The 23,214-nt window shown below is 48.9% G+C and overlaps 1 protein-coding gene across 1 annotated transcript in view; it reads right to left on the reverse strand.

Moving 5' to 3' along the window:
• Positions 1 to 23,214, reverse strand: part of DISP3 (dispatched RND transporter family member 3) — a 58,372-nt gene that overhangs the window by 29,449 nt on the left and 5,709 nt on the right. The window contains exons 2-3 of the mRNA XM_033228382.1: positions 7,419 to 8,514; positions 6,629 to 6,848 (exon numbers count right to left, since the gene is read on the reverse strand). Coding sequence (XP_033084273.1) covers positions 6,629 to 6,848; positions 7,419 to 8,511 — 1,313 coding nt within the window. The 5' untranslated portion in view covers positions 8,512 to 8,514. The remainder of the gene's footprint in view (positions 1 to 6,628; positions 6,849 to 7,418; positions 8,515 to 23,214) is intronic.

The following is a 23,214-nucleotide window of genomic DNA, read 5'->3' on the forward strand; positions in this document are numbered from 1 at the left end:
ATAAATTTAAAAGAACTTACATCATACAGAGTATGTTCTCTAACCATCATGAAATTAAACTAAAAATCAGCAACAAAAAGCCTGAAAAATTCCCAAATATTTGAAAACTAAATAAGACACTTTTAAGTTATACATGGGTCAAAGAAGAGATCAAAAGGAAAAATAGAAAGTATTTTGAACTGAATGAAATGAAAATAACATATCAAAATTTTGAAATGTGCTAAAATAGTCATACTTAAGGGGAATTTTATAGCATTAAACACCTCTATTAGGAAAGAAGTTTCAAATCAATGGCCTTAGCTTCTACTTTAAGAAAGTCATACAAGAGAAAATGAAATGTAACATAATCCAAAGAAAAAAAATCATAAAGATCAGAGCAGAAATCAAGGAAATAGAAAACAGAAAAGCAATGGAGAAAGTAAATGAAATGGGTAGCACAATAGGGTAACTACAGTCAATAATAAGTTAATTGTACATTTTAAAATAAGAGTTTGTAACTCGAAGGATAAATGCTTGAGGGGATGGAGAGCCTATTTTCCACTGATGTGCTTACCTCACATTGCATGCCTCTTTCAAAACATCTCATGTACCCCATAAATATATACACCTACTATGTGCTCATGAAAATCAAAAATAAAAATAAATAAATCTAATTCTTAGAAAAGAAAACTGGCTGGGCGCAGTGGCTCAAGCCTGTAATCCCAGCACTTTGGGAGGCCGAGACGGGTGGATCACGAGGTCAGGAGATCGAGACCATCCTGGCTAAAACGGTGAAACCCCGTCTCTACTAAAAAATACAAAAAACTAGCCAGGTGAGGTGGCGGGCGCCTGTAGTCCCAGCTACTTGGGAGGCTGAGGCAGGAGAATGGCATGAACCCGGGAGGCGGAGCTTGCAGTGAGCTGAAATCCAGCCACTGCCCTCCAGCCTGGGCAACAAAGCAAGACTCCATCTCCAAAAAAAAAAAAAAAAGAAAAGAAAATCAATGAAACCAAAAGCGAGTTCTTTGAGATCAATAAAATTGATAAGCTTCTAGCCAGACTGATCATGAAAAAAAAAAGAAGACACACAGAAGGTGACATCATAGGGAAATATTATAAATCATTTTATACCAACGAATTTGACAATTCTTTTTTTTTTTTTAAGAGACAGGGTCTTGCTCTGCCACCCAGGCTACAGTGCGGTAGCACAATCATAGTCCACTGCAGCCTCGAACCCCTCGGCTCAAGGGATCCTCCCACCTCAGCCTCCAAAGTAGCGAGGACTACAGGCTAATTTTTGTGTGTTTTTAGAGACAGGGTCTTGCTGTTTCCCTGGCTGGTCTTAAACTCCTGGCCTCAAGGATCCTCCTGCCTCAGCCTTCCAAGTAGCTGGGAATATAGGCATGAACTATGGTACCCTGCTAGTGTTCACTGTCTTGATGGTGGTGGGGGTTTCCCAGTGTATACACACATGTCAAAACTAATCAAATTGTAAAGTATGTGCAGTTGGTTGTATGTCAATTATGCCTCAATAAAGCTGTTAAAAATGTAAACAGGACTTTTAAAAGCCAAGTTGAAAGGATCTCTGGATTATCTACTTTGTTGAATTAAATAGGTTAACTATCCTTTCATTAGAGTAGAAAATCAATCATTTATTCATTCACACACTAATTTGAAAAGCATTTATAGAGTATCTTCTAGATTCTTGATCCTGTGCTAGATGCTGATTATAAAAAGACATAGGCCCATACTTTTACTCTCAAGTTGAAAGAAATAGCTCATGGAAGACCAGTATCCTTACCTAAAACTACTAAAATGTCCACTAAAATTCAGAAACTATCTGTGATGACAGTAGAGAGTTGCTGAAGTAATCAGAACTAGAGGGCTAAGACTGCAGAAAGGAAAGAACCTAGGAAAGGTAAGCTGCCCTTCTACAGCCATTTTTACCCTGGAGGCATTTGCTGATTCTAAACATGGGCAGAAGGCTGAAAAACTTGGCTGGGAGTCAGATAAGCTAGCAGAGCTTTGGGCAGACACTTGCAGATCAGCAGAACACATGGCCAGGTTTTCCCTCAGCACTTCTGCAGGAGACTGGGGCTGTGTGGGGCCTGAAGCCAAAAAACTTAAGCAGAAAGCCTCGGAAAAAGCAGAGTGGAATTTTTGTCTTTGTTCTGATTTTTTTAGCAGCTTTGAGAGATAAAAGATTAGAGTTTGGAACCTATCCAGGCAAAGGACTCTGCAGAATACACCAAGCTCTCAGTTGAAAATCCTAGAGAATCTAGGGCAAACTAGAGGTAGACCAAGACTTTCCAGGATTGCAAACCATCCTCAACTCTCAGTGTGGTCACTACCTGCTTAAGGTGATCAGCCACGACTCTATGTGACTTCTGAAGTGAAGGAAAAATTCTCTCTGGAGGAAATAACATCATACGGACCTCTGTGTGTGTGTGTTTCACATAATGTTCATCACTTAATAAAAGTTACACTTTGAGAGGCCAAGGTGGGAGGACCACTTGAGGCCAGGAGTTTGAGACCCAGTCTGGGCAACATAGTCAAACACTGTCTCAAAACAAAAACAAAAACAAAAAACTAGCTGGGCATGGTGGCACATGCCTGTAGACTTAGTTACTCAGGAGGCTGAGATGGGAGGATTACCTGAGCCCAGGAGTTTCAGGCTGCAGTGAGCTATGATCATGCCACAGCACTTCAGCCTTAATGACAGAGTGACACCTTGTCTCAAAAAGATAAAAATAAAAAAATAAAAATCACCAGGTATACCCACAGGCAGGAACACATGATCCTAAACCAAGTGAAAGAACAGACTACAGAAACAAATCTGCAGGTTAACCATATATTAAAAGTTTAAAACACTACAATTAATATGTTTAAGAACAGAGAGGATTATGTGGACAAAATAAACTAATGATGAATAAAATAATTGCACCAGTGATTTAGATCTATAACAGATTCAAATGGAAATTCTCAAAAAGGGAAAACAGAACAATAACATTAAAAGCTCAATAGACATTAAATGGCAGACTAGAGACAATAAATAGAAAGCAGGATCAGTGAACTAGAATATCTAAACCAAAGCATAGAAGGAAAAAAAAAACAAACCCAGAAAAAAAGCATTGAAAACATATGGGGCTCAGTGAAAAGATCTAACATTTGTGTAATCAGAGTGCAAAAAAGAGGAAACAGAGAACAAGATAGAAGCAAATCTGAAGATAATAGCTAGAACATTCTTAAAACTGATTACGGTCATCAACCTACAGCTTCACGAAGCTCTGTGTTCCCAAACAGAACAAACACAAAGAAAACACACCAAGATACGTCACAGTAAGACTGGTGAAAACAAAGACAAAGAAATCTCAAAAGCAGAAAAAAGAGAATTTTTAATGGTGCAACAAAAAAGATTTACAGCCTACTTTTCTACAGAAATGATGGAAGTCAGAAGACAATGGAGTGACATCTTCAGGTAAAGTATTAAAAGAAAATTACTGCCCATTTGTAATTCTATACCAGCAAAAATGCTTCAAAAATGAAAGTAAAATAAAGATGTCTACTAGGCAAACAAAACAGAGAATCTATCACCAGCAAACCTGTACTGAAAGAAATGCTAGAGTTCTTTAGACACAAGGAAAATGATCCCAGAGGGAAACATGAAATTATACAAAGTAATGAACACCAACAGAGAAGGTAAATATGTGAATAAATATAAAAGAACAGTCTTATGAGGCTTAAGTATTAAGAATTAAAATGCATGCAACATAAATGCAAAAAATTGAAGCTCAATAAATGCAGTGAACACATTCTAAGATTCCAGTATTAAAAGCAATAAAAGTGATCATTTATATTATTCTGTTATAAGTCAAGGTACATGTTACCTTCTCTTGGGTAACCAATAATAGAGTAATTTTAAGAATTTTGTTCACCCAAAAGCACTAAAGTCTACAGGATTGTCACCACTGCTGTTATGCTCTAATGGGAGAAAACAGAAAAGAGTGGCTTCTTCCCTAAGGGCAGGGGATTTGCCTCAGCAGCTAAACATCTGGGCAGAGTTAATACTGGTATCTAAAACCATGAAGGTCCTTCTATAGTCAGCACCTCTCATAGTTTTCCAATGCAGCCAAGTACCTTTCCTTGAGGCATCTCCATTCATTTATTCATTCACTCCCCTAACAAATCCTTACTAAGGGGTACCTGGCCTTGTGCTGGGGCTTGGCCCATAGAAACTGAACCGGAAACAATCCCAGTCTTCAATAAACTCACATTCTATAGAGAAGGATAATTAAACCAGACCTCTCTCAAACTTAAATATGCAAAGAAATCACCTGAAAATACTGCAGGCCTGGGAGAGAACTTGAGAGTCTGCATTTCTAACAAGCCGCAGGTGATGCTGATGTTGTTGATTGGAGGAATGCACTGTGAGTTACAATTAAAAGACAGAGTGAGAAGCACTGTGATAAAATTGTAGCTCAGAGGGCTGAAATAGCTTGCTAGAACTCACAATAATTTGAATAACTGGGACAGGACCCAAGATATTATCTGACTCCAAAGTCTGTGTATGCTCTTTCCTGCCTCCCTTAGGGAGAAGAAAGGGGACTATGGAAACAGGTAGCATCTCAGTCTGATTTATGTTACTATAACAGAATACCTGAGACTGGGTAATTTACAAAGAAAAGAGATTTATTTAGTTCATTGTTCTGCAGGCTGGGAAGTTCAATGGCATGGCATTGGCTTCTGGTGAAGGCTTTTGTGCTGCATTGTAACACGGAGGAAGGTCAAAGGGGGAACAGGCAAAAGAGACCAAACAAGAGGAGGAACCTCACTTTATAACAACCCGCTCTCTTGGGAACTAATCTGTTCCCTCAAGTGAGAACTAGCTCACTCCCACAAGATGGCATTAATCTATTTATGAGGGATCCACCCCCATGACCCAAACATCTTCCACTAGGCCCCACCTCTCAACACAGCTGCACTGAGTTTTAGGGAGGACAAAGCATATCCAAATCATAGCAGGTAGTGGGCATTTAGTCCAGCCTTTGGCCAATGTTGCCCAAGTTGGATCTTAATAGATGAATAGGAGCTTCCCTGACAAAGAAGTCAGTCAGGGAGAAGGCTCCCAGTGCAGTGACTGGCACAAAAACACAAAGGGTGAGGTCGGGATTTGAATCTCATTCCACTACTGATGAGCTTTAAAATTGTGGACGACTTACCTAATTGCTGTGTTTTAGTTTCCTCAACTATAAAACGGAGATAAGCATAACAGCACCCACCTCATTGGGTTGGTGTGAGAATTAAATGAGCTGGTATGTATAAAGGGTTTTGAACAGTGTGTGGCACAGAGTAAGTGCTCAATAAACATTAGCTCTGATTATTCCAGCAGTTGCTCAATATAAAGGATGAGCAGTGGAAGGAATGAGGGTATTTTGGGCAGAAGGATTCCTCCTGTGCCTGGGACTGGTTTATCAGGGTGGGGACTGGGCAAGCACTGCAGTTATTGCCCAGAAGGACTGCTGCTCTGTTCTGGTGGGGAGGGACCCAGTTGTACTCTGGGGCACACCATCCCAAAGCACCTTCCACCCCAAAGCACCATCACATCTGTTAGCTCATCTCTTCTTAGTGACTCCAGAGGGCAGCCAGAATCATGTTATCCATTTTAACGATAGGAACACTGACACCCAGAGAAGTGAAGTAACTTGTCCATTGCCTCCCTGGGTATTAGAGGCAGGAAGTGTGGTTAATTTTAGGTGTCATTGTGACTGAATTAAGAAATATGGAGAGAACTCATAAAGCATTGCCTCTGGGTGTGTCTGTGTGGGTTTTCCCAGAGGAGACTGGCATGTGTGTCAGTGGCCAGGGTGGGCACTGTCCAATTGGCTGGGGCCCAGGACAGAACAAAAAAGGCAGAAAGGTGATTTCCTCTCTCTCTCTCTCTCTCCCCACTGGAGCTGAGACACTCTTCTCCTGCCCCTGGACGTCAAAACTCTGGGCTCTCTGGCCTTCGGACTCCAGGACTTACGCCAGCAGTCCCTGGGGTCCTCAGGCCTTTGGTCTCGAACCAAGAATTACACCATTAGTTTCCCTAGTTCTGAGGCCTTCAAATTTGGACTGAGCCAGAGTACCAGCATCCAAAGGTCTCCAGTTTGCAGATGGTGTGTCATGGGACTTAGCCTCCATAATTGCATGAGGCAATTCCCCTAATAAATCCCCTCTCACATATCCCTCTCTCTATCTATCCTACTGGTTCCATCTCTCTTGAGAACCCTGACTAATACAGTGGGGAACTCCTTATTCCCTGGCCAATACTCTTTCCAGAAAGACCTCGAGCACCATCTCAGGAGAAAATCAATATCCAAAACCTCCAGGGCAGAGTCTGAGATTTCCTACCTGGCCCAAAGCTGTCATGTTGACTAACCATAGCACTGATCAAGCAAAGGGGACTTCTATTTGTCAGAGTGACTGCAAAGATGTACTTGGCTCTGCCCTGATTTGGAAAGAAAGACGTCCAAAGGAAAAGATAATAGGGAAAGGGGTATGGGGTTTAAGAGTAAGAGGCAATTGGAAATCAATGTCCTGTCCTAATGCAGGCCTTTCCTGGGACACACATGGGTATGCACACATAGGATGTAGCTGGACTTCCTACCTGGTAGACTGCTTGGCCAGCATGGCCACGTAGGTGACCACGAAGCTCTGAAACTTAGCCCGTTGTTCCTCCCAGCGGTCATCCACTGAGTAGTAGTTGGGCAGGGGTGCTCCAAACAGGATCTCACTGCGCAGGAGAGAGCTCTTCAGGTTGTCTGCAGAGAGGCCCTCATCCACATACCAGTAGAACTCAGGGTGAGTCATGGCCAGCTCCAGGGAGCCTGCAAGGACAGAGGTGGGGGCCTCAAGAGTTCAGCTGGTCAACTCCCACCAACCCTCCCTCAAGGTCATCCAGTCTCATTGCAGCCCTGCCTCCCAGGATTCCCCCCTGTCCACATCCACCAAAACTCCACCCCAGGTCCCACAACCTCTCTCTGAGCCTGCCCCACCCTTCCTCAAGCCCCATTCCTAATTTACCTAAAACGAACTCTACCTCAGTCTTCTTGAATCCCAGTCTTTCTCCTGTCTTCCTCTGGCCAGATTTCTGGTTCTCTATAACCACATCCTGGCCTTTCTCTAACCAGCCTCACACCCGAGCCCCACTCCACGCTTTTTCTACCTCTGACCACAGCAGAACCCACACCATCCTTCACCTGGGTCTGCATCCAAGCTTCCCTCTTTGGTTCGCTCTCACGCTCACCTCGCACCTCAGCCCAGTCCTTTTCACCTTGCCCTCCGGCTATGCCCAGGACTCAGCTCCAGACTGACTGGGCCTGGGCCTGGGCCAAATCTCCATAAAGAGCTGTATAAAACCAGGACCTACGCCCCACCCTACCATGCCGGCGGCTCACCTCGGATGTCTGCCAGGTCCTGGCCCATGCCGTCATAGTAGATCTTGCCGCCCCTCTCGGTGGGAAAAAAGTAGGTCATGAGCGAGCTGGGAGGCGAGCAGTAGGAGTAGGAACCCAGCGGCAGGTCCTTGAGCACCTCGTGGGGCTTCCAGCAGAACTCCCGGAAGCCTGGGTGGTCCATGATCTTGCGCTCGATCTCATGGATCGTGACCAGCCGCTCACTGGTGAAAATGTTGCGCTCCGCGTCGCCGCGCGCCAGGAAGATGAGCTCGATGCGCCAGTGCGCGTGCGTCTGGGTGTTAGCACTCACATACGCATGCGAGTAGTCCCAGCGGGAGGCGCCTCGGCGGGCACGGCTCTGATTGGCCGCAGCTGCCGCGGGGGGCGGGATGCTGGGCGGGTGCCACCCATTCTTGTTCAGCCGCTGGTTTCGTGGGTCTTCACTCTGGTTGGCTGCCAGATCCTCCAGGGGCGGAATCTCACGCCGAAGTCGCCCGCTCCGATTGGCTGTGGGCTTTCGGGGCGCTGAAGTGTCCCGGGACAGGCCTGGGCCGCGTAGTGAGGTCGCGGGGATGACACGCGGGGCTCGGGAGGCTTGCCGCGAGCGGTTGCCGAGATGCAGCTGCTGCAGCTGTTCTGAGATAAGGCGCTGAAGCGTCTCGGAGGTGAAGTCGGCCAAGTCACGCCGGTTCCGCCCCCAGGATCCAAACTGGGACTTGAGTGCCAGGGTGAGGGCGTCAAAACGCTGCGAGGCCTCATGGTTGCGGATTTCAAAGGCGTTGTAGGAGATGTCAATGTCCAGCGGTGGGTAGTAAAGGAACATGAAGGCTGACAGGGCCATGGGAATGCTGCAGCCCAGGAAGAGCACCAGCCCAGCACAGCAGGGATTGGTGAAGGCCCAGCCCAGGGTACTCCAGAAGCCTGAGGCTGGGGGCCGGGAAGGCAGGGGCCAGTGCCGCCAGCAACACTGCCCTCCTGCCCCAAGTTGGGGCCCTGGTTTCTGGGCCCCTGGAAAGGCTTCACCCGTTGCTTCTTCTTCCTCCTGCCCCTCTAGCCACACATCCTGCAGCAAGGGGTCATCCTCCATGTCCATAGCCTGCAGGAGAGGGAGAGGGTCAGCAGGCTAGAGAGATAGGGAGGGGAAGGTGCCCTGTGGTGCAGTTCACCCAGCCCTAGGTACCAACCCCGTCCACTCATAACCAAATACTAATACTGCAATGGAATTGCATCAAGCATGCATCAACACAACTGAATTTAACCACCTGCAAAAAACACAAAGAAAATTCCTATTATTTGCCCATCACCTCTCCCTTTTGGGTCTTGGCTTTCAAGGCCACAGAAAAAAGGAAAATCGCAGAACAATTGCAAACAGAAAAGATGTTTCTCCTGGGAGGAAGGATTTAAAAAAAAAAAATTGACCACACAATTTTCTAATGTTTGCTGCATCCTCTGACTTTAGAACTCAGGCCCAATGTAAGATGTGACTCCACTGCAACCACTCTTATTTAATGAGCAGCTGTAAAGTACCTCTAGGAGGTATCAGGGTGCAAGGAAAGAGCATGATCTTTGGAATCAGGCAGACCCTGATTTGGGTCCTGGCAGTATGAGTATCGGCAAGGCAGCGAGCCTCCCTGAACTTCAGAGTCCTCATCTATAAAATAGAAGTGACCATTGCTGCCTCGTACGACTGTGGAGTCAAAGGTGGGAAGTACTCTGCAGTCTGTGTAGTACGTTAGTTATCCGTCACATAAGCAGATTTCCTTGCTCCCCGCTGGGGACTGTAACATGCTCAGCCATTACCCAGGAACTGTGCCAGGGCTAGGTGCCTGAGCACTCCTGGAGAACCCTCAGTAGCTTCCCACCCCCTCTATGGGGTGCTGCAGCTGCAGCCACTGTTTGTCAGGCTCAGGCCACTTAATATGCAACTCCAGCAACATCAAACCTTTGGGCATGGGCAGGGGCCGGGCATCTGCCTCCCAGAGACTTGAGTGCAGCAGCAGGAGGGCCTGGCAGAAGAGGGCAGGGCTGGGCAAGCCGAGGACTCCAGCGGGGTGGCCCAAAGAGAGGAGGCTTTCCGGCATCCCTGACATGGCCTGTCCCTCTTGTCCTGCCTGCCCTCTGGACAGAGAGAGACTCATTATCCAGTTAGATGCTAGGCAGTGAGAGGAGGAAGCTAATTATGCTAGCGCTAGCTAATTAATGCTGCCTTTCCTATTAACATTCTCTGGAGTGCTCCATTTCAATTAGATGATCTGTCCAGGAAGAGAGGCTGCCGTCAGTCCAGAGAAAGTAAGCAAGAGGAGGTGACAGAAGGAGGGTAACAGAGACAGAGACAGAGGAAAAGAAGAGAGAGACAGAGGGGAGAGTGGAATGGTCAGAGATGGGGGAGAGACTGAGATGCAAATAGGGAAACAAAAGAAGAAACAGGAAGAGTGACTGAGGATGTGGGGGACAGGCAGCAGAAGACTTGCAAGACAGAGGCCTGGAAGGGGCGGGAATTACTCCTGCAATATGCAAGATTCCTATCAATGAGATAATTAAAATTCCCATTTGCAACGCCCTAACACGAGCCTGCCAGCTTGCCAAGGGGATGGTAACTGCTCTGAGACCCAATTTGTATTCGCACTGGAGGCAGCTCAGACTCAGCCCATCTCCAAAGGGGAAAACCAAGTCTGCACGTGGAGGTGAGGAGTGTGGGAGCCTCTGCCTGATTCTTGGCCTCAGAAGAAGAAAGCTGATGGGAATAAGGTGGAGAGGGGAGGGGCCGTGTTTGCAGTTTTCTGGGAACTAAATCCATCCATCCTGCCCGTGCCTTAGCCTGCCTTGTGGGGAGTACAGTACAGTGTGTTGGTGTTGCAGGGGGTCAAAGGCCAGGGTTCTGGGTCACAGCAGCACTCCCTGGGTGACCTGAAGGCCCCTTGATCCCATTGCTATTCCACCAGGAATGCCACCCCCTTCCCCTAGGGGTCCACATTGAATTCATTATGCAAGGCCTTGCTCAAGCGTTACCTCTTCCAAGAAGCCTTCCCAGATCTGAACCTCCCGCAGCTTCCTGTCTAAGCTTCTCGCCATCCTTACTAGATTTTGCCTGGTAAAAATGACTGCGGGGAAGGGAGGGAGAGGCAGTGTAGCAGCATGTTAAGACCTATGGTTTTGGAGGCAGACAGACTTGGGTGCAAATCCCAATTGTAAGATTTAGGGCAGGCAGCGTAACTTTGCTGAGCTTCAGTCTCCCCATCTGCAGAATGGGTACAACAGTACTCACCACAGAAATTGTCAGAAAGATGGCGTACACAACAGACTGAGTACAATGCCTGGTAGGTATAAGTGCTTGGGAAATGACAGCTACTATTCTTTCATACGTTACTTCCCTCCAAAGGCTGGAACCCCTAAGAGATACATGTAGCGGGCTGTGTTTTCCAAAGATGGCTGAAACAATATCTGCCATCTCACATGCTTATCTCATGATGTGACTTTGACACTCCACCCATCAAGCAGGCAAGGCTGCCAAAGTCACCAGCCCACCCAGATTCAAGGGGAAGGAACGCAGGCATTAGGAAATAAAGGAAGATGCAGCTTCCTCCTGGCTCTCTTCAGACACTCATCCTTGGGATCAGCCACAGTGCTAACAGAACGTCCAAACTAGCCCCTGAAGAGAAATCACTCGTAGGACTTCCTGCTGACAACCAAGTTGACAGCCAGCATCAACCACCATGTGATGTGAGCATGTGAGCGACGTTGCTGCAGACAATTCCAGCCCCCGGTCATTGAGTAACCTCTAACCTTCAAGTCTTTCCAGCCGAGGCCCAGATACCACAGAGTAGAGCTCAGCCATTCTCTCCTGTCCTGACCTGCAGAATGCACGATAGTTGTTACACATCTCTGCACTCTGGGATGTTTTGTTACATAGCAATAGCAACTGGAACAATTGCAGTGAAGCCTTGTTCTGTATGTGCGGCTCCATGCCCTACAGACAGCATTTGCTGGATTTAAGTGACCAGAAAATTGGGCCCAGCCACTCCACCTCCCAGTGAGAGCCCCACAGGCGGGTAGATGTGAGCTTTAAGGGAGCAGGGACTTACTTGGCTGTCATATTCCCTGCTGGCTTCTCGTGGCCTAAAACACCCTTGGGGAGGGGGGCAGTCAGATATTTGTGGAGAGAAAGAAGGAAAAGGAGTGTCTGATGAACTTGGGTTAGGTATTCAATAGAACTTTCCGCTGGACAAATGAGTTAACAGCATTCATAGCGACCTGGATGAGATTGGAGACTATTATTCTAAGTGAAATAACTCAGAAATAGAAAACCAAGCATCATATGTTCTCAATGATACGTGGGAGTTAAGCTATGAGGACGCAAATGCATAAGAATGATACAATGGATTTTGGGGACTTGGGAAGGGTTGGGGGGGCAAGGGATAAAAGACTATAAATAGGGTACAGTGTATACTGCTTCAGTGATGGGTGCACCAAAATCTCACAAATCACCACTAAAGAACTTACGTAACCAAGTACCACCTGTACCCTAATAACCTATGGAAAAATTTTTTTAAAATTAATTTTTTTTCAAAAAGAACTTTCCCCTGGACAGAAAGGGCAGTCAGACCCCAAGCCACATAAGCATAGCCAGGGGATATAGCTTCCTCCAGGTTGGGAAGGATCTGGAAGAGTGTGAAATGGACAAGGCAGGAAGTGGATTTGATGGATTCTTGGTCTACCACACACCCTCCCCACCCCGTACCTGCCTTCTCAGTCTGCTCCAAAATGAAAAGTGCCACAAGGGAATCACACAAGACTGGTGGTCAACTCACGTGTCGCCAGGCCTGGCCCAGCCACCAGCTTTCTGGGTGGCCCTGGGTATGTCCCACCCCTCTTGGGGCCCTGTCACCCGATCTCAAAGCGGGATGGTAAAAGCCCAGGTCCTCCAGCTGTGCCACCCCTGGAGTCTCCAAGAAACCCCAGACAGCTAGGCCATCCCACCTCCCAGTTTGCAGCCCGAGTAGGGCAGGAGCCATCTGAGAGTCCCTCGCACCAAACTGAGGCCGGGCTGGTAGGGGTGGAACACCAGCGCCTCAGCCAGCACCTCCCTCCGCAGGCCCCTCCACAGCTGGTAGGATGGGCAGCAAATTGTAAATTTGTTTTCCTTTCTCAAATGATGGGAATTGATTAGCTTAGCAAGGAGCTCCAGCTGCTCCATGGGAAGGAACTAAGGTGATTCCTGCGGTAGCTGTCATTGATTCAAAGCCCGGAGTAGGACTAGGAGGACTGTGGCCATGGGGGTGGAGTGCGGTGGCGTTGAGTGGGGGCTGTGATCAGGCCTTTCCGGGCCCTGGGAATGTTCTCCTTCTCAGTGACCAATGCCCTTTCTCTCTGCCTCTGTCTCTGTCACACACATACAGGCACATTCAGAGGTAGTCAAAATTTAAACTCTGGGCCTTGCTGGGGCCCATGAATCAAGGTAGACACACATCCACGAAACCGATTGTCCTCCTCTTGGGAAAGGCAACTGGGGCAGCTGCTTAAAAGAAACAACAGGCCCTAGGGAGCCTCGAAAGGAAAGAACTCACCCACTTTCAAGCCTAGGCTTGTGGAAACCCAAAGCCATATCTGCAGTCAAATCCCAGGTTTCTAACAGAAAAAAAACAAAAACAAAAACAAAAAAACCTACATATATATGCATTTAAAAACCCATTAATAGCAGGAACCTGTTAGGGAGGGTTATGGGTGATTTTTATTTTCTCCTTTGTGCTTGTCTGTTTCTAATTTTTCCAGAATGATCAGGTACATCCTTACTTTTAGAATCAGAAATAAATGTTATTTAAAAATAGAATATGTGTGTATGTGTGGGGAAGGGATTTTGCTAACAGCCTTCAACTCTTTGAGGAATTACTATTATAGGCAGAGGAGGAGGGCTCTGTCCTCCGAGGAGAGAAACCAAGGAGAGTTGGCGTAGGTTGTAGCAGGAGACAGCCCAGTGAGAAAGCAGAAGGACCTTGGACAGGGGGAGTTGGCAAATGCCCTACGGGTGAGTGAGTGTGGAGGGACCGTTCAATGTGCAGGAAGTAGATAATGGCCCACTGGACCCAGAAGAGACCTCAGAGTATACCTTGTCTAACGCCTTCATTTTACACATGGGGAAACTGAGACTTACCCAAGGTCAAGTCAAGGAGAAGGGGCTGACCCAAGGTCATCTTATCAGTGGCAGGACCAGGACTCCTGGATGAAGTTTTCATTCTACTCCATCCCTAGATTCTGGGGGCAGTTTTTGGCAGCCCCAGGGAACAACCAGACCTGGGGGGAGATGGCTTGTGGGCTCAAAGTGCCAAAATAGGAGAGCTAATTTTGTTTTTGTTTTGTTTTGTTTTTTGAGAGAGAGTCTTGCTCTGTCGCCCAGGCTGGAGTGCAGTGGTGCAATCTCGGCTCACTGCAGCCTCCGCCTCCCAGGTTCAAGCGATTCTCCTTTGTCAGCCTCTCGAGTAGCTGGGACTACAGGCACGCGCCACCACGCCTGGCTAATTTTTGTATTTTTTAGTAGAGATGGGGTTTCACCATGTTGGCCAGGCTGGTCTCGAACTCCTGATCTCAAGTGATCTGCCCACCTCGGCCTCCCAAAGTGTTGAGATTACAGGCGTGAACCACCACGCCCAGCTGGGAGAGCAATTTTTGAAGTTGAAGAGAAAAGCCAATCTTCAAGTCACAGACCAGATGGACTTCCACATTTGGACAGAATGGGGCTTTTGTGGGAGGTGGTGTTGCCTCAAAAACACTCCCAGCCCCCTGCCAGGCCTCACTCTTCTCCAGAGCAAGTGGAGTTCCCAGGGATGTGAACCCACGCCAGAATCTCCCTGTGTTCCTGTTTATAACTTCCCTGCTCTGGCAAAGGTTGACAGAACCCTTCCTTCTCCATTCCCCCATCCCAGCCAGACTATTAAAATGTAATCAAAAAATCACATTAGACATGCAGATTTGACTTAAAATACGTATATGTATATACAATTTAACGGCAATTAGGAGCTAATCAGCTTTTTCTTCCTGGCTCAGGGTGTTTTGCCTTCCCTGGTTTAGCTCTGGTCCTTGAACATCTTGAGGTCTTTGATTCTCTTACCCTTGGGTTGAGAGATTTGGACAGAGGCTCAAAATGAGTTATTTTGAGTTGAACAGCTCCAGAGAAGGGAGGAAAGAAAAGAGAAGGCCTTGGTGCCTCTCAGGCATCATTGTCCTAAGTCCTGATACTCCATCTTCTGAGAATCCCTCGTTCTCTGGATGCCCGGGCTATGTGCCAGTCATCAGAATCCCAAACCTTTCCCCGAGACCTGGATACTCCACCTAGGCTGGGAGGCTGGAGAGGCACTGGAGATGTGGTGGTGAAACTGGGGCAAAATCACACACATGGAGTGAAGTCAAAAGCCCAGCTAGTTCAATAAAGAAACTCTGACACCCATTAAGACCATCATAATAATTAACTCTGCATCTACCATGTGCCCAGTACTCCTTATCCATCCTCTGTCATCCTCACATCAGCCCTGCAAGGACGCTAGGGAAGGCATTATAAGCATCCACTTTCTACAGAAGCAAAATCAAAATCAGAGAGGTTAAGTGACTCCCTGGTGGTCACACAGCTACTAAGGGGCAGAACTGGAGTTTGAACCTCAGGTCTATTGATCCTAAAGCCCAGGCTCTTTGGGCCATACCAGGTAGCCTATGAGCTCTTTGAAAGCTGAGATGTCAGTACTTGTGGAAGAAACCCATTGCCTTTTAGCATTAGCAAGCTTGCACCATCCCCATAAGACTGGAAATCACTTGGGGTCTAGTAATTCTGCTTTCAGTAGGCGGCAACTCAGGGCATGATGTAAAGGAAGTCTCCCACCAACCTCAGAAGCTTGGCCTTCCCTTCAATGGGTCATGGGTGTGACGGTTAATTCTATGTATCAACCTGACTGGGCTATGGGGTGCCCAGATATTTGGCCAAACATGATTGTGTGTGTGTGTGTGTGTGTGTGTGTGTGTGACAGACAGAGAGAGAGAGAGAGAGAGAAAGATTGTGTCGAGTGGGGGCTCTGTGGCCAGCCTGTCCAAGCCCCCCATTTCTCAGAGAAGGTCCGGCTGCACAGATGGAGTGGATGAAGGATGACTGGCCTCCCGGGGCTGACAGCTGGTGAGGAAACTGTGGGCGCTGACTTGTAAACCCAACGGCTCAGCATTTATCAGGCAAACAAGCTTTGCCTGGGTCAATATATTACCGAGGAAACATCCGAGCCAACATCAGAGGGATCCAATGTTCATGGGCACAACAGCCACTATTACTTTCCCTGTTCTGTGTCCCCTCTCTAGTGAGCTCAGTGGGACAGAACTGGACCCCCTAACACCAAGAGGGAAATCTGTAAAATGGGGGTGGCGATACTGCTCCCCTGCTGAACCAGGGCAGCTAGTATGATTATTAACTTCTTAGCCAGCCAGAGCCCAGGTCTGGCCCCTGCTGCAGGCAGGCCCACAAGTCAACTGGAGTGGACTCCTTTATTCTCTGCCCCAAAGATCCTTGGACTTTAATGTGAGAGTCACTAGGCATACTTGTTGAAGTGCAAATTCTAGGGTGACACCAGGTCAGATTCTGAGGAGGTGGGGCCCAGGAATCTGGGTTTTGTTTTGTTTGTTTTGAGATGGGGTCTCACTCTGTTGCCCAGGCTGGAGTGCAGTGACACTATCACGGTTCACTGCAGCCTCGACCTCCCAGACCCAAGTGGTCCTCCCACCTCAGCCTCCCACGTAGCTGAGACTACAGGTACATGCCACTACACCTGGCTGTTTTTGTTTTCTGTTGTTAATTTTTTGTAAAGATGGGGTTTTGCTAGGTTGCCCAGGCTGATCTCAAACTCAAGCGATCTTTCTGCCCCACTCTCCCAAAGTGTGGGAATTACGGTAGGTATCAGTCACCGTGCCCAACCTGGAGTCTGTATTTAAACCACCTCCCCAGGTGATTCTGATACAGGGGGTCCAGAAGCATTCTAGGAAAACCCTTGCTACCCTGGTCATCCTCCCTGTTCCCAGTGGCTCCCTCCAGCAATGGATTCAGCCTTTGGCCTCCCCGCACCCTCCACTGTGACTCACATGTGTCCCTGGAGGTTCAGGAAATGGACTCAGGCTGTTGTGTCTCTAGCCGAGGCTCACTCCTCAGGCTGTCTTTTCCTCTAGCCATGGGGAGGGAAGAAATGATGGCATTTGGGCTGGCCAGACAGGGGGATACAAACAGCACACCCCGATCTGCCAAACGGCTCTTCTTGGTAACGCCAGACAGTAGTCCAAGGGCTTACTGTCTGCCAGGCCCCTTACAAGGGGACTGGGTGGGGAGTTTACCATCCACTGAGCACTACTGTGTGTCTGGCACATGGGAGCTGTTTTATTCATTTATATCACGTCTGATCCAACCCCTGCCCTACAAGCCTGCTTGTAGAGCTGGGCTGGATTGGAGCCTCTGGAGGCAATGTCAGAGGAGGCTAAAATGCCATCCTTTTAGCCACCGTGCCCTGATGCCAAAAGGAATTCCACCAACTAACCCTCTCGGGCCACCTCCTGCTCCTGCCTGCACAACTCAGGCCTCACCTCCAAGACCCATCAGCGCTGGATCCTGGAGCCCACAAAGCAGCCTTGGCATCACTGAGGAAAAGACAATGAAAGCTTAATAAAACCACCAATAAGACTAGGCACGGTGGCTCATGCCTGTAATCCCAGCACTTTGTGGGGCCAAGGCGGGCAGATCACCTGAGGTCAGGAGTTCGAGATCAGCCTGGCCAACATTGAAAACCCCATGTCTACTAAAAATACAAAAAATTAGCCAGGCGTGGTGGCAGACGCCTGTAATCCCAGCTACTTGGAAGGCTGAGGCAGGAGAATTGCTTGAACCTGGGAGGTAGAGGTTGTAGTGAGCCAAGATTGCACCATTGCACTCCAGCTTGGGCAACAAGAGCGAAACTGTCTCAAAAAAGAAGCGAAAACAGGCCGGGCGTGGTGGCTCATGTCTGTAATCTTAGCACTTTGGGAGACCAACGGGGGCGGATCACGAGGTCAAGAGATCGAGACCATCCTGGCTAACACGGTGAAACCCTGTCTCTACTAAAAATACAAAAAAAAAAAAAAAAAAAAAAGAAGAAGAAGAAGAAGAAAAGAAAAAATAGCCGGGCGTGGTGGCGGGGGCCTGTAGTCCCAACTACTGAGGAGGCTGAGGCAGGAGAATGGCGTGAACCCGGGAGGTGGAGCTTGCAGTAAGCCAAGATCGCACCACTGCACTCCAGCCCGGGCAACAGAGTGAGACTCCATCTCAAAAAAAGAAAACAAAAAGAAAACAAAAACAAACAAACAAAAACCCCAGCAACACTTACAGAACCTATGAAATATGACCAGGTTCCCAGATGCCCCTGGCCTGACGGGTCAGCAGGTTCTTGGAAACCCTTACTGCAGGCCTTGGCCAACCCGTCCAGACTGCCCCCACCCCCCACATCTCTCCCACCCTCAGTCCCCAGTCCTGGGTGTGTGAGGCTGGAGACCACAGTTGCCAAGTACAGAGGAACCTCTGGGCCCAGCAGCCAGTCCAGCACCCCAGCCCCTAAACTGCTGGGTTAATAAAAAAGAAAAAGATCCCAACGATATATGACCAATAACTATGGCCATAAAAGCCAAATTGGATTTCTTCCTGGCTGATGAGCTCAGGGCCCTTTTCATTCTGAGACGTGATTAACAAATATGTAAAACAATTCCCCCAGCATCTCGTCTTGGGATCTTGCTGCAAGTTCAAGCTTGGAGGCAAGGGAGGTGGAAGAAGCAAGGGATCTGTGCCTGGAGCAGCAGAAGTGGCCCCAAGGACTTGGGGTTGGAACCTGCCTGGCCACTGGCCTGCGGTGTGACCTAGAACAAGCCACTTAACATCTCTGGATAGGTTGTTTAGAGAGCAGGAGGAGACGCTGTCTAAATCCTCTGCCTCTGATTCTTAGTCACCACCCAGTTGGGGGAGGCAGAGCAAGGGGAGCTGGATGCTGGGAGAGGCTTCCCTTCACCTCTCTGCAGAGTAACTGGAGGGGGCAGCATGCAGGGGTCCTGCTGTCTTTGGAGGGGAGCAGGCACAGGAGCCTGGCCAAGTGGCAAGAACAGCTGAATAGCCAATAGCCATGTACTGGGTGCCATCAGCTTTCCTGGGACACAGCAAGGTGGTCACCTGCCAGTTCCTAGCCCTGGGGAAGGCTTGGGAGACTGCAATCCCTCCGGCAGCCCCAGCACACCCAGACCACAATTTGTGGGTCCCGAGATGTTGCAAAACTCTTCTTTGTCCCACGGCACCCAAAGCGAAGCTGGAGGATACATCAGAAGCTAAATGTGCTCAAACCTGCTGAGGGGCCGCCATAAGGCACTCAGGATGGAGCTCTGGGAGAGGGCTGTACCCACAGCCTCACTGCCTGGGAAGGAAGAGAGAATCTTAGAGCAAATATCTTTCCCTCTGAGAACTTGGGGCTCCCCCATCCCCTGCTTCCTGGGCCTGTGAAGGGCTGAGGAGACCAGCAGCAGATGAAAGGGGCACAGCGAGGAGATGGTGGAGACTACCCTTGTGTTCCTGAGCCAGAGCCCTTTCTCTACCTATCCTCAATCCTCTCATTGCAGGGGTGGTGGTGGGACTGAATCGTGCTGCATCCACGCAGCAACTTCCAGTTTGCAGATAAATTTTACATAGGTTTTCTCCTCCTAGGAATTATTTCCAATTTGCAGACAAGAAAACTGAGGCTAAGGAAGTGAAGGGACTTATTTGAACCTGATTTCTGATGAGCTCAGTACCCTTCTCACTGTCGTAGATTTTATTTGAGTCTTACATGTTTGAAAATCTCAGGGTCCTAGAATCAGTCCTCCCAACTCCCACTTGGGTGTGTACACACACACACACACACACACACAGCATCTGCCCTCAGCCGTTCTGGTCACAGGTTAGGTACAGCGCTGGCTGGACTGTGGGTTCCCAGGGAAGGGAGGAGGGTGGAGACATGAGGGACTGACCTTCAAGTTCCCCATCACGGGTGCCCAGGTGGAATCTCCCCTTCGGTGCCCACACAGGTCAGTGGCTCCAGGGAAGGCTTCCTGGTTCCCTTCCTGAGTGACAGCTCAGGCATGGATAGTGGGGAGCAGGTGTCCATCCAGGAGATGGGCTCAGTACCCCTCAGCCCCTGGGGCCAGCACAGAGGCCTTTGCTCTGGGGTGGAGGGAGTCTGACACTGGCCTCAGCCTCAGCACCCCTTCTACAATGATGCAGCTGCCTATGGAGACAGGAGTCGGGGGTTGGTACTCAGCCGCCGAGGCAGAGGGCTGGGGATGGAGAGTGGCCCCTCAAGCACTGCCCCCGTCCAACTCTGCTGCCTTTCTCATAAAATGCTTGGGAGGCTCAGGGCCCCAGGAACTAAGAACTGCTGCTCCCAGACCCAAAGGCCAGGAGAGACCCAGCAAAGCTACCTGGGCTAAAAAATCCCAGACTGTTTCCCTCACACCCCCACCCTGCTCAATGGTGGAGTGTTATCCAAAGTCTAATGGGAACGCCCCTACCCATGCACCAGTTCTTCCATGATAATGGGGCCCTGTCTCCTATTTGAAATTGGGCAAGCCTTTCCTTCTCCTGGGCCTCAGTTTGCCCTTCTGTCAAATGGAAGGGCTGGACTTGAGCTTTCAGGTACCTCCCAGTTCTACCATTTGGAGTCCCTAGAGGGCCAGGACACAGGAGTGTGACACAGGACAGAAGATGGGGTAATTTAGGGCTGGGTAACCAGTTGAGAAGGTCAAAAGCATTGTAGGTTCCCTGGGGTCCTGAAGCAGCAGCTTTCAGCCTCCTGGGTTCCAGTCCATGCCACAGCCAGAAGCCAGAGGCACCCCATGACCAGAGGGTCCTGCAGAATGGGAGGAGAGTGGGGCAGGTAGTGAGAGGGCAAAGCTCAGGGAGTCAGTCTCTCTACCCAACCTGAGCCAAGGGTGTTCTGGGCCCCTCATTACTCCAGGACGGGGGAAGCAGCTGGAGGAGGTGAAGCCTGGGAATGCTTTGAGAGTAGGTCTGCAGAGGGAGAAATAAGCTACTTAAGCTACTTAGTCTTTTAGGTTGGTGACAGCAGGAATGATGCAAATTGATTCCTATTCAAGTGCTGTCCCAGGCAAGGTGGTGGCAGGGAAGGCGGAAGGCTCCTTTTCCAGAAGCAGTCACCTCCAAGTGCACTCGCTGAGCACCAGAGTAACTCCTGAGCAGGGGTAGCAGTGGCAGCCACCCCATTCCCCCAGACCTGGGCTCAGCTGCCTGTTCTCCATGTCCCTTCAGGAAGGGAGGATGTCCAGGACTCTCTCCAATCCAGAGCCAAAGCTCCCCCTGGCCCTCCCCAGGCTCCATGGACCCAGGGCACTCTGCTGCCGAGTAAGGCAGCTCCTCAGCTTTTCCTGGGGTGGGGGACATTCTTTCAAGATTGGGGGGATGAGGACAAGAGAAGGACCTTTCCCTTTGTCCATACTTGGGGTCAGGCCCTGCCAAATCAAAGCACTGACTGTCAAAGTCCCTCAGCCCCATCCCCCAATTCATACATTTACCAATTCATTCACTCATTCGCTCTAACTTCATTCACTTGTTGGTGCTTGCTATATAAAATAAGGACTTTCTGTTAAATCATCATAATCTGGCCAGGTGTGGTGGCTCACACCTGCAATCCTAGCATTTTGGGAGGCCAAGGCAGGCAGATGGCATGAGTCCAGGAGTTCAAGACCAGCCTGGGCAACACAGGGAGACCTTGTCTCTACTAAAAGTAAAAAACGTATCCGGGGCATGGTCATGCGCACCTGTAGTCCCAATTACTCAGGAGGCTGACGGGGGAGGATTGCTTGAGCCCAGGCATTTGAGGCTGCAGTGAGCTGTGATTGTAGCACTGCACTCCAGCCTGGATAACAGAGAGCCTAGCTTAAAAAATAATCATCATCATAATCTTAACTTAGTGGTGTCTTCAACTCCTTTCCTCCCGAAGGCTCCATGAACCTTTTCACCCCAGATCTATTCGCATGTTCATTAATGCCCAAGAATGGCAATTGGCTGACATATCCCTGTTCATTGCAGATTTCTGGCTCTGTTACTCTGGGATCATCTGCTGGAAGTCTCTGGAGCACCAGGTCGGAAAGTCAGAAACCCTCGGAGGGAACCCACAGCAGCTACTAGCCTGTAATGCACACTCTCAGCCAGCCTTTTCCCAGCTTCCCTGGCTAACGAAGGGAAGGAGGGGTTTTCTCTTCCGGCTGCTGACACTTTCCCAAAGCCTGATTCCTCTCTAGTCTCCCAGGCCTGGATTGCAAGGAGGAACAAAAACCAACATCCCACCCCTGTGAAGTCACAAGATGATGCCTTAAAACCAACAAATACTTTTCAACCTGGGAGTCCCCACACATGATCACGTCCAGAGGGGTGCAAGTCTCAGCTATGTCTACATGGAAGGAAAAGGGGAAACATCTGGATGAAAGCCAGCAATGTCCTGCCACTCTGCCAGATGCTGCCCACATCTGGACATTCAAAAAGTGATCTGTCCGGTGGCTTGGCAGTCAAGACGCAAATGGTCAGCCCACATCACCCTATCCATCAGAACACAGCCTGAGTCCCTAGGTACAATTCCCGAGATTACTGAAGGACTCACAAGGTACTTTGGCTTCAATCATACTCATCCTCAAAGGCCCAAATCAAGAGAAGGTAAAGGCCAGAGTGTGGGGCTCAGTCCTTTTGCACATGGCAGTTGGGTCCCGTCTCCACTGCTTATTAGTAAACTGCTTAGTCTCTCTGCACTTCACATTTTTCATCCTTAACATGGAGATAACAGTGCTATCTCCCTTGCTGAGCAGGTATGAGGATGAAATGAGATCATATCTGTAAAGTTCTAAGCGCAGAGCCTGGCAGGTAGTAAACATTCAAAATATGTTGACTGTTATTATCATGATCATTATTATCGGGGTGATTACCCTGCAGAGCTCCCCAACGAAGAACAGAGAGATCTCCCAGGACAGTGCAAAGGTCAACACAGTTGCAGGGTGTGGGGGACACACACTTTTCCCAAACCTCCCAGGAACACCAATTTGCCACGACCTTCCCCACCCTGACCCCTGTTGAAGCTGCCTTCCCTGGAGAAAAGAAGATCACCACATCCTCCTTCACAACAGGAGTGGCTTCCAGCTAGCACTCATATCTCCTCTATTAACAAGGTTTGGCAAAGGACGCATCATCCAGGTGCCAGTGTATGTGTTGGACGCCCCAAGCAGATGGCTGGGCAGAGTGAGCCTTCTCCACTGCACCCTCCTCCTACCAAGACATCAAGTTCATGGACAGTCTAGTTGTACTGGGGGCAACACTTACAGGAAACCCTCCTCCTGACACTGGAGTGACCACTTGACTGGATCATGCCCTCTCAGCCCCAGGGGACACCTGGGTCCCTCTTCTACTGTGGTGGGGGGCGCCTGGCTGAGACAGCATTAATCATCTATCACCTCTGCTCCTTTGACCAGAGGTCCTGGGGGGGGGGGTGGGAATGGGGACTCTGATGATCTCTACAGTGACAGAGGGACAGAGACCGAGACCTTTCCATTAGGTTGGTGCAAAAGGAATTAGGGGTTTTGCCATTACTTTCAGTGGCAAAAATGACAATTACTTTTACACCAACCTAACACTTCTACAAGCCCACACCTGGCACACAGTAGGACTACTCAGGTAGATGCTTGTGAGATGGGAGATAATGGAGGCCTTTCCTGGCAGAGGAGGTTTAAGTCCCTG

Source organism: Trachypithecus francoisi, unplaced genomic scaffold (assembly GCF_009764315.1).
Source record: "Trachypithecus francoisi isolate TF-2019V2 unplaced genomic scaffold, Tfra_2.0 Lachesis_group12, whole genome shotgun sequence".
In the NCBI taxonomy this organism is placed as follows: domain Eukaryota; kingdom Metazoa; phylum Chordata; class Mammalia; order Primates; family Cercopithecidae; genus Trachypithecus; species Trachypithecus francoisi.